The sequence below is a fragment of the Schistocerca americana genome, chromosome 1 (assembly GCF_021461395.2).
Source record: "Schistocerca americana isolate TAMUIC-IGC-003095 chromosome 1, iqSchAmer2.1, whole genome shotgun sequence".
NCBI lineage: Eukaryota > Metazoa > Arthropoda > Insecta > Orthoptera > Acrididae > Schistocerca > Schistocerca americana.
In genome coordinates, this window is record NC_060119.1 from 754,487,053 (window position 1) to 754,502,365 (window position 15,313).

At 38.5% G+C, this 15,313-nt stretch overlaps 1 protein-coding gene across 4 annotated transcripts in view; it reads left to right on the forward strand.

Annotated features, from left to right (window-relative positions):
• Positions 1 to 13,075: 13,075 nt before the first annotated feature.
• Positions 13,076 to 15,313, forward strand: part of LOC124611329 (pyrroline-5-carboxylate reductase-like) — a 78,437-nt gene continuing 76,199 nt past the window's right edge. The window contains exons 1-2 of one of the 4 annotated variants that reach the window (XM_047140238.1): positions 13,076 to 13,294; positions 13,378 to 13,494. In XM_047140238.1, the coding sequence (XP_046996194.1) occupies positions 13,398 to 13,494 (97 nt within the window). In that variant the 5' untranslated portion in view covers positions 13,076 to 13,294; positions 13,378 to 13,397. Of the gene's footprint in view, positions 13,495 to 15,313 lie in introns of all 4 variants that reach the window. The other 3 variants (XM_047140236.1, XM_047140239.1, XM_047140237.1) reach the window with 3 other exon arrangements.

Genomic DNA, 15,313 nt, shown 5'->3' on the forward strand with positions numbered 1-15,313 from the left:
CTGTTGATCTGGAAATACCGGACTCACTTCCTGTCTCTGTCTCTCTCAAGAGTCCACTCCCTGTTTGTATGTGTGAACCAACGTCTCAAAACACGCAGACGGAGGTTTTCGTCTCTCCTCAGAATACTGTGTTCCTATTGGCTGATGCTGCAGACAAAGAGAGAGCTGACGCTATTTCGATATCAAAAATAGGGTGAAGTATGCACTACCCTGTCAAATTAATTGTTTAAGAATTTACAGGAGTCAAATAAATCACTTAAAACACACACTTCCATCTTATGACGATCCTTCTTCATAAAAAAACGTATTTGCAGTGCTTGAGTATCACACGAAAACGTTATGTAAATCAAGTAACGAATCTCCTGAAATACACCCTTCACATGTGTTTTCTCCACACACTGGAAAAGGGTGATCTCTTTCCACCTCGATAATATGATATAGCAGCCTTGCATCCAAAACCAGTCGCACATTACTCCTGTTTTCTTTACCGCTAATAATGGACTATTAAATGCATTATGTGATCTCTCAATAATGCCTTGGTAACCATTATCTCGATCTCTCTCATAGCTGTTTCTTTTAGTTCTAAAGGTATAGCGTATAATCTTAGAAGAATGCCTCATGATTCTCAATTTTTAGGTTGCATACATATTCTCTAATAAACCTTGGTTTATCAAGGAATATTTGGTGGAATTCTAACAACAAAGGTTTTAATTCTTCCATCTTTTCTGTTGACAAAGAATTGTTTTCATCGAACTTTGTCTTGATTGCTATGGCAGCATTATTCACAGAATAACACACATAAACACTCTACTCATTAATCTCTTTTTCCACCAGTAAGTTCAGAGATAGTGAAATTTTTATTCATTGTTTCTAGACTTCTGGGTCTATAAATCAATTGTGATATTGTCCTTACCCATTTACACTCCTGGAAATTGAAATAAGAACACCGTGAATTCATTGTCCCAGGAAGGGGAAACTTTATTGACACATTCCTGGGGTCAGATACATCACATGATCACACTGACAGAACCACAGGCACATAGACACAGGCAACAGAGCATGCACAATGTCGGCACTAGTACAGTGTATATCCACCTTTCGCAGCAATGCAGGCTGCTATTCTCCCATGGAGACGATCGTAGAGATGCTGGATGTAGTCCTGTGGAACGGCTTGCCATGCCATTTCCACCTGGCGCCTCAGTTGGACCAGCGTTCGTGCTGGACGTGCAGACCGCGTGAGACGACGCTTATCCAGTCCCAAACATGCTCAATGGGGGACAGATCCGGAGATCTTGCTGGCCAGGGTAGTTGACTTACACCTTCTAGAGCACGTTGGGTGGCACGGGATACATGCGGACGTGCATTGTCCTGTTGGAACAGCAAGTTCCCTTGCCGGTCTAGGAATGGTAGAACGATGGGTTCGATGACGGTTTGGATGTACCGTGCACTATTCAGAGTCCCCTCGACGATCACCAGTGGTGTACGGCCAGTGTAGGAGATCGCTCCCCACGCCATGATGCCGGGTGTTGGCCCTGTGTGCCTCGGTCGTATGCAGTCCTGATTGTGGCGCTCACCTGCACGGCGCCAAACACGCATACGACCATCATTGGCACCAAGGCAGAAGCGACTCTCATCGCTGAAGACGACACGCCTCCATTCGTCCCTCCATTCACGCCTGTCGCGACACCACTGGAGGCGGGCTGCACGATGTTGGGGCGTGAGCGGAAGACGGCCTAACGGTGTGCGGGACCGTAGCCCAGCTTCATGGAGACGGTTGCGAATGGTCCTCGCCGATACCCCAGGAGCAACAGTGTCCCTAATTTGCTGGGAAGTGGCGGTGCGGTCCCCTACGGCACTGCGTAGGATCCTATGGTCCTGGCGTGCATCCGTGAGTCGCTGCGGTCCGGTCCCAGGTCGACGGGCACGTGCACCTTCCGCCGACCACTGGCGACAACATCGATGTACTGTGGAGACCTCACGCCCCGCGTGTTGAGCAATTCGGCGGTACGTCCACCCGGCCTCCCGCATGCCCACTATACGCCCTCGCTCATAGTCCGTCAACTGCACATACGGTTCACGTCCACGCTGTCGCGGCATGCTACCAGTGTTAAAGACTGCGATGGAGCTCCGTATGCCACGGCAAACTGGCTGACACTGACGGCGGCGGTGCACAAATGCTGCGCAGCTAGCGCCATTCGACGGCCAACACCGCGGTTCCTGGTGTGTCCGCTGTGCCGTGCGTGTGATCATTGCTTGTACAGCCCTCTCGCAGTGTCCGGAGCAAGTATGGTGGGTCTGACACACCGGTGTCAATGTGTTCTTTTTTCCATTTCCAGGAGTGTATGTTGTCACACAGAAATTCAAAAAATCTAATGCTGCCTTATACTTATGAAGCCAGTCCATTCGTAGTAGTATCGATGTTACATATTACAAGAAGAATGTGTAAACATTTCCTTAATAATAGGAAGAGTAAGGAAAACCTCTGTATTCATAGTTTGGCTGTTGCTCCCTATAATTCCAATAATTATTATTCGTGTAATGGTTAATCTAGGATGACATCACCGTTTCCTTATAAATGATATCATTCTTTCACAAGAATACTAAAGTCGCTTCCAGAAACGAGGCTTTCTAGTTGTGCTCCTCATAAAGCGATTGTTTTCATACAATAAATCTCCCTGCCAATTTCTGTTATCGTAACATTCTACTAAATGATGATAATGGGTCTGATATTCTTCATACTAGGGTATCCCAGAGCTTGGTCCTCCCTTTGGGACCCATTCAGTTTCCAAATTTTCGATAATAACATACCATAATGGTTGTTCGTTTACCACTAGAGCTAAATTCTCTTGCAATCTGCGCATCTTTGAACTAAGTCCAACATTACCCTTTGTGGAAACTTCCATGCTGTGCCTTTTCACCTGACGATAGCAGTTACACTTGTCATTGTTCTTCCTTTGATCTCAATTGAAGTCTCTACTGGACTCATCTTTATTACCCCCAAAAGCATTTGCCTTGTCTATTCTTGAAACTTCCTGGCAGATTAAAACTGTGTGCCCGACCGAGACTCGAACTCGGGACCTTTGCCTTTCGCGGGCAAGTGCTCTACCAACTGAGCTACCGAAGCACGACTCACGTCCGGTACTCACAGCTTTACTTCTGCCAGTACCTCGTCTCCTACCTTCCAAACTTTACAGAAGCTCTCCTGCGAACCTTGCAGAACTAGCACTCCTATCTGTTTGTCTATTCTTGTTCAAAATTCCTAATTGTTGAAGGTACTTAAGGTAACATTCGATTTCCTCCACTCTATAACCATCACCTTCTCTCTCACATGTACAGGCATGTGGCTGGTTAGCATCTGAATTAGGTGAATCTCGCTTATGGGTATGTCATTCGGCTTTCTACTGTTTAAATACCACTTAAAGTATTTTCTAAACCCGCCCCCACCATCTATTGTAAGGGCCTGGATCTAGTAAGTCAAGTGTAAGTTACTGTTGCTCGCCTTCTGACCAGCGTTAATTTTTAAATTGTTGTACAAAATCTGATCAATTCTTAAAATCGTATTTATGAAGTACTGCCAATTCGGCACTAAAAAGCAAGTGTATTTCATCATTGTTTGGACTTGAATCACAGTTTCTGAATATACTTGGAGATGAAGAATTACAACAACTAGCCACAGAAAGGAAAAAGCTGTGGAACACTGATATTAGCATTGAAAGGGGATGGAGAACTAATGTTTCCAGAGTTATATCTGTCCCCTTTATATCTCAAACCGCAATCCAGAACAGTGTTGGAACTGTGGTGACAATGTTAGCATCAGTATTTCGCAGCCTTCTCCACTCTGTTCCTATCTATTGTAATTCTTTGTGTCCAGTTAAATTCAGAAACTGTGGTGCAAGTCTAGTAAATGATGAAGCAGATTTGTTCTTTACATTTTTAGGGCCAAGACCTTCCAAATCCTTCAATATATTGTCATCAAAATGAAATCTCTCGCATACAGGGTGAACATTAATAAAAACTACAAACTGCAGAGACAGACACCTGAGTAGAAATGGAAGAAAAAAGTCCATTGAACATGTGGACAGAAATGGATGGTGTGTGTGCAACCCAGTTTGAGGCATGCATAGGAAGCACACAGTTTAAATGAATGGCATATGCATTTCATTGTGAAAAGATGTGGAATGTCCTTCTTCAGCTATGAACATATCGAATTGTGGGCTACGTTTCCACCATCTGCAGCAAAACCTACCATGTTTATTTTGCATGGTCTGTCATGGTCATTAAAAATGTAACAATGCTAGTAGCATCAGTCAGAGGAATAAGTCCAAGGAATTCATCATTGATTTTATCATTTGTCACTGCACGAACTACCATACATAAATGCTTTATACAACCCTTGCAGTGCACTCATCTGCAATTAGGGAAAATGTGTTTCTTTTGAGAAGTTCAGCATGGTAACTCAGACTTTCTTTCCCAGACACATTCTTTATAATGGCTGTTTCTTTTGAGAAGTTCAGCATGGTAACTCAGACTTGCTTTCCCAGACACATTCTTTATAATGGCTGTTAATTTTGTTCTCCTGCATCTGATATACCTTGCAGTTTCATAATCTGGGCACACTATTTTTACCAGATTGGGAAACGTCTCGATTACTCTTGTTGGTGGATTACATTTGCAAACAAAACTAGTGAAGCATATTTGATCTTGCTTGACACTTTTACTTGTTTTGGTTTTAATGGTCACAGGAGGAGCTTCAGTTAATTTAAGCCGTTTTGCGACAGCAGTACTACTTTTCATTTTTTTTCACTGTGATATGTTTCTTCAAATCACTCTTCCTGGATATTAAACCGAAGTGTTGGTCACGACTTGAAGCAATAACAAAAAAAAAAAAAGAACCTATGTTACTTTTACTTAATCACCCACAAAAAAGTGTATCATTTCCTCATTCCTTATTACACCTCGTGCAAACATTTTGTGTTTTTACTTCTTACCACTCTCAATGAGGCATTGTAATCACTACTTGTATCCATATTTAACGCTCAACCACCTAAACTGAGAAACTTTCAATACAAACGAAATGGTGCGCGACTGCAACTGGCTTTGTTTTATTCCGATTATCAGTGATTACCAAGTACAGGCAGGAGATATTGGTAGTATGCAATCTATGTGATAACGTGTATGGCGTCATTAAAAATTAATTTATAAATGGAAATTAAAAATTAGAAAATTTCATACAGAACACGAAAAATCAGATGTTCTGACAAGTCACAGGATCTGTCAACATTGGGTGAGATCCATGTAGGGGCCTCTGGTAACAGAGCCTTGGTTCACTGCCACACCACTTGTAGCGCTACAGGTCTAACAGTCCATTACTTATGGGCTGATTTTTATTCTTCCACTGCATTGTAAATATGGTACTCATATTCTCATTGAATTCTTCTCGCATATGTAATATTGAATGGTGTAAATGATTATAAATTTGTTTTTATTTTGTGTAAAACAGAAGTTACTTTTGTTGATAGTGTACTGTGGTGTCATTTTTTTATATTGTTTGTAACTTGTTCCATTACAATATTTGCACTCTACATGTATGTTTTGTGTGCGTGTGTTTGTGTGTATATGAACTGCATTGTAACTATTCTGCTCATATTCTACATTATTGTTGTTTGCATCCATTCTCTGCACTTTCTCGCAGGTTAGTGGGTTTTGACATTGGTATTCAACATTATTTTATATTGCCACAGAATGAGTATCTGATTCCGCTTTGGATGATGTTGCTTCTTGCCACTGAAGTGCTATGTATTACAGTGTCTTGCAGAATATGGATGTAGATGAAAAGCCCTTATGCTTCGTAGCCTTGGAGACTAGAGCATTCTTGCAAATGCTATATATGCGACAGCAGTTACGCAAATTTTTTCACACATTATTAACAGGTACTAGAAACAGTCCATTTTAGCAGAAGTCAGTGAACATTTTGGTGGCCTGCAATAAATGTGAGAGTATGAAAAACGGATGGTAATAGCAATAACGTAGAACACAAGCATTTAAATCGAACAGCCCACACAAGCATAGACATAAGCCCACAGAATACTATATGATGAAACCAGTCTCTATTTCATATGAAATGAAAGCAGATAGGGAATCATTTACTCCACCCAATACTACAGATGAGAGCAAAAATTAAGCAGATTATGAGCAATATATTTACGTTGCATTTCAAAGAGCGCAATATGCACAAGAATTTCGTAATCAGTAACATAATTTCGACTTGATAACTGCCACATGGTCGAAATTGCAATATTGGGTATTACAAATAAATACTTTACCACCAGACTACCAGATCCAACCGTAAAGTATGAATGAAAAAATATTGCCATCTAGTACTTGTATTTCGAAAAGCAAGAATACTGATTTCCTAGGCATATTTCTCGTATGCAAGGTTCACAGCCACACCACTTGAAGCGCTGCTGTCGTTCCCTGTTTCAGTACATTTGTTTAAGCAGCCACCAGACAAATTGACATGCATGAACAGAGCTGAAATCGTGTATAAGCAGTGTCTTTTTCCCCCTTCTGACTACTTGGAATGTGGTTGTTTGGTGAATAAGCAGTGAGAGCAAGCAGCCAGAATCTACCTGGAAAAAATTTTACGGTGCTGCCAAGTTGTCAAATTTGCACATGCGCATAGCAATCTTAGTTAGAGTTGGGGTACACTTCAAGTGACTTGTTTGTGGCGCATTATTCAATCGTTTCTAAGCTATTGCGGGTCCCACTTTCCGCTATTTCATGTTTCCACTTCATTATTAATAGTAAGGTATTCAAATCAGATGTTTATTCACCACTTTACATAGGAACCTAATCAGAAATGGGACAAGAAACGTTTAAGCAGTGCAAAGGCCAAACACGGATTTCTACGTCATTGCAGCTGCTTAAGCACTAGATATGCAGAGCTGAACAATCCGCCATTTTGAATCCCAATCCGAAGACAGTATCGCAAGCTTCGTGTAGTGTATGAAAGTCAATCAGCGAATGTTGCTTAATTTTATTGTTTTACAGCTCCAAGCTGCTCAGATAACAGCAGACACAGTCGCTATAACCTTATCAGTGTCCTTCAGATACGATATAGATTGGCGTAACAGGTGTCTTGTAAATTTAAGGCGCCAAAACTGGACACCAAAATCGAGCAGTTACATGTGTAATGAAGGTATAAAAGGTTTTTTCCTTTGTTTTAAAAATAGATGTGCTCACAAAGCAGTGGGAATGAAATTATATACATAACCAATGCATTTATTTTAATTTTTCTGAAAGTTTTGTTTACATAACATGACAGAACACTGTAAGTTTAAAGTAAGCTATTTTTCTTGATTTTATCTACAGCAACTGTATAAAACGAGAAGTAATCCCAAGGAACTGTTAATTATAAAGAAGTAGTAAATTAATAGTACTTCACAACTTTTTGGTAACAATATTTGCATCTATTACTCCACGTCCAATTTGAAGAAAGCCAGCTTGAGCAAAACTGGGCAGACAACAAGAAGCAGCTGAAACTGAATGCTATCCCTCCTCTCTTCGATTTGCCAAATCCTCCACTTCCAGTTGACAGCCAAAGAGAAAGCATATATAAGACAACCATGAGTTGGTGAATGAACTATCTTAATCCGTAAGTTAGAATAAGTTCAAAATATCCCAGATTGATTCCTCAGTGTGTTATCATCTACTACTTAGGGTCAACTTAAACAGAGTATGAGAATACGTTAAGAAAGTTGCAAGTAAACAATTTAAAGGTTAGAGTATCAGGGCATCAGAGAAAAAAAATCGTTAAATGTGCCTCATAACACAAATGAAGAAAGTTATTGCAGATGCCAGAGTAGCTGGAACAATCTGTATAATATCAGTTTAAACAAGTAATTATGGAGGCTGGCAGAAATAAAGTAAGCAGAAAAAAATTATGTGTAATCTTATAAAACACTGCAGGCCATTTTAACATTATTCCATAATTGTTTATGAATGAAATTCTTCCTTACTGTAAACTTAAGTAGACACACCATATATAAATCAGAAAATACAATACTGGTAAAACATTTTAACTGTACTTGGTAAATATGTAGAACAGCAATGTATGACTTGCATGGAACACAAGTGACACTGAGTAAGATAGCGTAGTTGTTAGCATACTAGACTTGCATTCAGGAGGGCAATGGTTCAAACCTGTGACCGGCCATTCAGATTTAGGTTTTCCATGATTTCCCTAAATTTCTCCAGGCATATACCGGCATGGTTCTTTTGAAAGGACAAGACCGATTTCCTTCCCCATTCTTGACACAGTCCAAGCTTGTGCTCCAGATCTAATAACCACGATGTCGACGGAACGTTAAACCCTATCTTCCTCCAGTCCTTGGAACGTAGATGAATGTATTACATCGCAAAATGCTCGTCTAAGCAACCCATTTAATTTCCCTGCCTCTTAAAGTCACATTTAAGCCAATAAATTTACTATGCGGCAATATTATCTGCACAAGGAATGTACTTTCGATGGCCTTAAGAGCATATTAAAATGTCTAAGTGTTTAAACGCGCGCCTTCAGCGTGGGATTCAAAATGGCGAATTGTTCAACTTGCACTATATGTATATATATACAGTGCTTGACTGCTCCAGTAGCTGCGCATGCGCACGAAAGCCTGTCTTTTTAGCGCTTGGAGGTAGCAGCCTGGCAGCTGCTTAATCAAACCTAGTCTCCGAAAATCCACTTTATATGATCAAACAATTTGGCAAACTAACGTGTTTGGCGAACGTTGACTGTGTTCGATGCTGTTTTTGCCAAGAACATATCTTGTTTGCAAGAAATTTTGACTGACAGGAGAGTTTGACAAGATGGTAGGCATTGTTTGTTTCAGTGACTGGCCGGATATGTTTAGTGAAAAAATATTTTATTACCATTTGTCTAACTGTGTCGTGAGTTTCCACAACTACACTATGTAATCTACAATCAAGCATAAAAACAAAATAGCATTCACAATTATCAAAATGGTAGAAGTATCACATCTTTTACAGCCATTTATTACACAGTAAGAGGTAATGAACAGAATCAATATTTTACATATAACATACGATCGGGAGTGCAATGAAATAAAATAAATGGCATTTCAACTGACATTAGAGGGGCAAGTACTTGTGTCTTCATTTTCATGGTGAATGTGAAGTAACTCTTTAACAAGTTATTGAATGCTTCACCGACCATCCGCAAAAAATCGATGACATATGTTCTTTTTTCCATTACTAGGTTTTCATGTATATATTTCTCATTTTAAGCCATTCTCTGGATCATCGTCTTGTTTTCCTATTTTTCGTTAAACACAGGTCCAGAATCATTGTTCGAAATGCTTTATCTGCATTTACAGCCATTCGCTTTAGCGCCAAAATACAAATTACTTGAAAAGCGTCTGCTTCAAAAGTAAGGTTAAAATAACAAACTTTCTTGGTACGTGTAAGGGCTTGTTTGACGCATCTGTTGCTAGACAAAAGCGAATTTAACAGACAAGTTTCCTCTTTTACAAGGGCCTTAAGAAGAGTTTAAAAATTTTACTGGCCATTCGAAGAAAGTTGCTGTAATCATTGGGTTCTGGGAGAAAATATTTCCGAACTTATAAATATATGGATATATCTCTCTCTCGTTTTAAGCCATTCTCTCGATCAGGTCTTGTTTTCTTCTTCTTTAAAGAAAATATTAAAGTCATTGCCAGGACTGCTTTGTCAGCATTTGTGGCCATTCTCACGACTGTCACAATACGTATATGAACAGCATCTGCTTCAAAATGAAGTGAAACTGACAAACTTTGTTTCTACGCGTTAGGGCTTGTTTGACAAATCCGTGGCTGGGGAAGTGTGCATTTGACAAATAAGTTTGCCAGTTTTCAGGGCTTTAACACGGATCTTGCACTTCCGATTTTTTGGTGTTCTGTGCGTGCATCTACGTATATATCAACAGGCTCGACAAGTGTGACGAATCAGTCACAGTGATAACAATAACCAGTGCGCGCTATCCTTAAGGAACATAGGATGTGATTTGCATAGAAGAATTGATTTGTGATTTATGTAGAGGCATTGATTTGACTAGTATTGCCTCTAAGTCTTCAGAAATCAAATTGAGAAATGTTTTTGTAAACTGCTTTTTATTTTTTATCCTAAACTTTAAGGCGTAAAGCAAATAGGGTCATTCCATCTCAAATCAACTAACATTCTGAACCTTGATATCTCAGATTTGGATTAATTTTTTTTCAGGTAATGTACCCACTAACACTAGTTTAAATTTGAAATTTAAAAGTTTTCTGAGCTTTGGTTTTCGAGTTTCAAGGGTTAAAAATCAAAAATACCTCCGTTTTTGATCAATCGATGATTGTTTTAAAATGCTGTAGCTCAAAAACTATACAACCCAGAGAGCTCAAACTTGCATCATTGTTTTCCTCTATAAATTCCCTTCAATTTGATATGCTACATAAATATGAAAATTTTAAACTATTCCAAAAAAAGACATTTTTTTAAATTTCCAAAATACTTACCCTCGGATTTTTTTTATAAAAATTATATATGTTGTCCAGTCTTACTGACTAAATGCATGAAAAATTTCAAGATGGGATCTCAATGGGTTCTTGTATAAAATAATATTTTACTATCATAATACACACTAGTGAGGTGAAAAGCAGACTATTTCTACGCTATGAATACTAAGGTAGGCCTATGTAATTCTAACAAACTTAAATTGTGTTAGCCTTTTTATGCAACATTACCCACTTATTGTTTGTTAATTCATTAAATGATATTTTAATGCGAGAATAAAATATATAAAAAAATAATAACTTAAGAATCTTACGATATTGTATGACATTCTCTTTTTATTATAAAAAAAACGTGAGATTTTCATATAGGGTCAATGCTCTAGTTTTGGCCACTACCCCACATATGGCCTCCTTGATGTAACAGGGAAGCTACACTGCATCCTTTCATCATATATTATAAATGGGAGGGAAAACTAAAACATCTGCAGTATGAATATTGCACAACAGAGGACTATGAACTGTCAAAGAATACTTACTTCCCCAGTTTAGTGACTCAAAAGCGATTGTGGGAACACAAAAGTTTCATTCATATAAACCATGCACAGAGAGTAAAATTACTGTGAAGCCTTATCATTTTAGTGTGGATGAGTCTCTTGAATATGTGACAACACTGAACCAAATAACACCGTCACATATGGAAAATATTACTGCTGATTTTGTGACAGTAGCATATGACGACTCTAGGTGGATAGGATGCACTGAAGAAAAATACAATGACATGTACTGAGTAAATTTTTTACACCCAAAGGGTCCAGCCCAGGCTTTTTACTATCCACAACCAAGAGATATATTAGATGTCCCAGGAAACACTCTTTTACAAACAGTGAATCCAACAACAGCTACGGGTAGAACCTACACGTTAAGTGCTAAAGAAATGAAGCTGTCTTTCCTTGCTTTGGGAAAATATCTTAAAAAGTCATAAAAGAAGCACGTTTATAATATGTTACACTTACCCTCACTAAACCCTAAGTTGTATAAATACAATGTGTATTAACTTTGTAAATACCATTTGGTATTCGAAATACAGTTCTATCCATGCAGATATCAATAAGTTAATCTCACTCCAGGCAAATGCCGGGATGGTTCCTCTGAAAGGGCACGGCCGACTTCCTTCCCCATCCTTCCCTAATCTGATGAGACCGATGACCACGCTGTCTGGTCTCCTTCCTCAAACAACCAACCAATAAGTTAATCTTTTTCCCATATGAAATTACTTACATGCCAATTTCTAATATAAGGAACTTGTTGTAAATGATTACAAATAACACCTGGAAAACCAAGAAAAAGATAATCTCTGCCATTTACAACTAAGGATGAAGGTGAGTGGCTTTATTGAAAATTTTAACTTGTAGCACATATATTACCAATTAAAATGTGTTCACGACCTTCTGATGCATAGTTAAAAGAATCATGAACATTAAATTAAAACAACACTATATCATTTAATGAATTGACAAACAATAAGAGGGTAATGTTGCATAAAAAGGCTAACATAATAATTTAAGTTTGTTAGAATTTCATAGGCCTACCTTAGTATTCATAGCGGAGAAATAGTCTGCTTTTCACCTCACTAGTGTGTATTGTGATAGTAAAATATTATTTTATACAAGAACCCATTGAGATCCCATCTTGAAATTTTGCATGCATTTAGTCAGTTAGACTGGACAACACATACAATTTTTATAAAAAAAATCCGAGGGTACGTATTTTGGAAATTTCAAAAAATGTTTGTTTGGAATAATTTAAAATTTTCATGTTTACGTAGCATAGTCATGTTACATATCAAATTGAAGGGAATTTATAGAGGAAAACAATGATGCAAGTTTGAGCTCTCTAGGTTGTATAGTTTTTGAGCTACAGCATTTTAAAACAATCATCGATTGATCAGAAACGGAGTTTTTTTTATTTTGAAACCCTTGAAACTCAAAAATCATAGGTCAGAAAAATTTGAAATCTCAAATTTAAACTAGTGTTAGTGGGTACATTACCTGAAAAAAAAATTCGTCCAAATCTGAGGGGTCATGGTTCAAATCATGTAGTACAATTGGTTGATTTGACATGGAATGACCCAATAGCATTTTCTACGGGTTTAATCCGGCACTGCATTATCCAGACACTGCCTCATTTTCTCCGCAATTGTAGGGCAGTCTTTAACAGTACCTATATCTTGACAGATTTAATCGAAGGCATTTAATTCAAGTCTTGCACACACAATTCCACAGCTGCTTCGCACCTGTAGCACATAACTCCACACACTGTCCTTTGGGCAAAACAACCTGAGTTACACTATTTTTGCATTACTATATATTGTCTAACACATCTAATCACTTTCTCGCGACATATAAGACATTTCGTTGGCATCAAATCGCGTTATTTACCGCGCGATTAGCAACTTGGACCATGGTCTTGCGGATTAACAAGATCTTGTAAACACGCCGCCATCTTTCCTTATCGGTGGCATTGACGTATTTACATGCTAAGTAAACGTCACTAGAGATAGCCAATCAGAGTCGTAGAGGGGATGGCAAACAGACCGATGTATATTTAATTGACATGTGGTTGCTATGACAGTTTCGTGTACCGTTTTACCGGTGTGGAAGAGGTGATGACAGTACCATCATTGTTATTTATTGTAACGGTGCATATTGTGAACGGGAATTGTGGGAGTCATATTGTTTTCTGATGGTACTGTCTGAGGAGCCCCGCTGATCTAGCTTCTTGTTATTGTCGGTGTTTCGTTGCGGCGACAGTCTCCCTTTCCTTAAAAATATTTTTTCATATCAACAGAATATGGATGCAGGCAAGACACTTGAAGGCGTGGGAAAGGTTGGCTTCGTGGGAGCCGGGAATATGGCACAAGCTATCGGAGGAGCACTCCTGCGGACTGGTAATTTTATTCAGTAGTCACTTTTAAGCTATAGAATCAGTTAGCATAATATTCAGTTGGTTATGCTTTAGTCTACTGTTTAGAAAATTAAGCACCTTTATTGTGCCTGTCACAATATTTACATGACACCTTCCGCAATTTTGTGTATACAATTTGAGGATAGCAAACATAGATTGTGCTTACTGAGAACCAGGTGGAAAAATGTTATCGTATACATACATAAAGGATTTCTGTAAAACTGTCATCTAGACCACGCTACAACAATAGAGGGACAACCTGTTACAAGCACGTTTTGTCGGTTCATCACATTGTCACACAAGGGAGATTTCTAGTAGTGCTTGATCCCATATCCATGAATGATTCCTTTGGAAAACGAACCATAATGTGAAAACGACAAGATGGTTTTAGAGGCAGTTGAATGGGAAAATTAGTGGCCATTTCTACAAATCACAGACCATGAGGATAAAATCAGAGAGATTAGAGCCCCCACAGAAGCATACCGACAATCGTTCTTTCCACGAACAATACGAGACTGGAATAGAAGGGAGAACCGATAGAGGTACTCAGGGTACCCTCCGCCACACACTGTCAGGTGGCTTGCAGAGTATAGATGTAGATGTAATCTGTTTGATATGCGAGTCTACTAATGAAATTGGTAAACACTGAGGCTCTGTACCTTAGGCATACAGTGACTACTGTTGTGCACCCTATATGCCATCTAACGTTTTTGTTATTTAATCCTGTTTACCGATTCTCATGGAAAGAAATACAGTTGTGCAGCATTTTGAAATATGTTTATCTCATATGCCCAAAAGTCCTGTTTGAGAATGACATGTTTCTGATGTTTCTGCCATTTTCTTCCACATAACATTACACACTTTATTTCAGAACATTTTCAGAAAAAACTGATTTAAAGTGTAGCCTGACGTCTAGGTTATGTTGGAAGATGATGATTTGGTAGAGAACTGGCGAATCCTAGTATGTGAATCCCAGATAAAGGCTGTGATAAGTTTATTTTTGTGCTATATTTAAATGCACTTTTCTTCATAAAAACTAAAACTGCAGTGTAAATTCATATAACATGTCTTGGATAACAGACAACTTGATAAATCTTGGCTAACTGTTCTGTTCATATTACATGGATTTTTAATTTTTCCTTTTTATGGAAAGCTGATAGCATCTTCCGAAATAATTAGTAATACATAAATGTTTAGTATGAAGTAGTAGACAAGAGCAGAAGCTTAGAAATTTCAGAACTGGAGCACTGAGTTTTTAAAGTATGTTTTTTTTTTCATGCATGTATATGAAGCAGTCTAGAAGTAATGCCCATAGTTATGTGAGTAGATTAACAAAAGTCAAAATATATTATTAGTATATTTTACAGAAATTGATGTGTTCCCCAGTGTTTAACTTCACATAGTTTACATCCCTGAAGGCTCTCTCATTGTGAGCGATTGAAACCAAAATGCAGCACACCGCTATAAAGAAGAAAGCTCTGAGAATCAGCCAAGTTTTTGTGATTCACAGATAAAGGGTTTTGCAACAAATGAGCACTAAACTTGTAATAGGCTAAGCTATTTTGTTTTAATCAGAGTCATATGTAAACAACTCAGAGAAATCTGCTGGAAGTTTTTTGACAGTTGAACCTTGTGAAATAATAGTATTCATAAACATTTTTGGCAATTTCCTGTGTACCAGTTCATTGCTAACTGCTCGTGGATGTCCACTTATGTCATCATCATAAGCATTTGTCCTTCCACTCCTGAACAAATGACACGATCGATGCATCGTACCCTTGTGTGTTAGATTCAATGCCTGT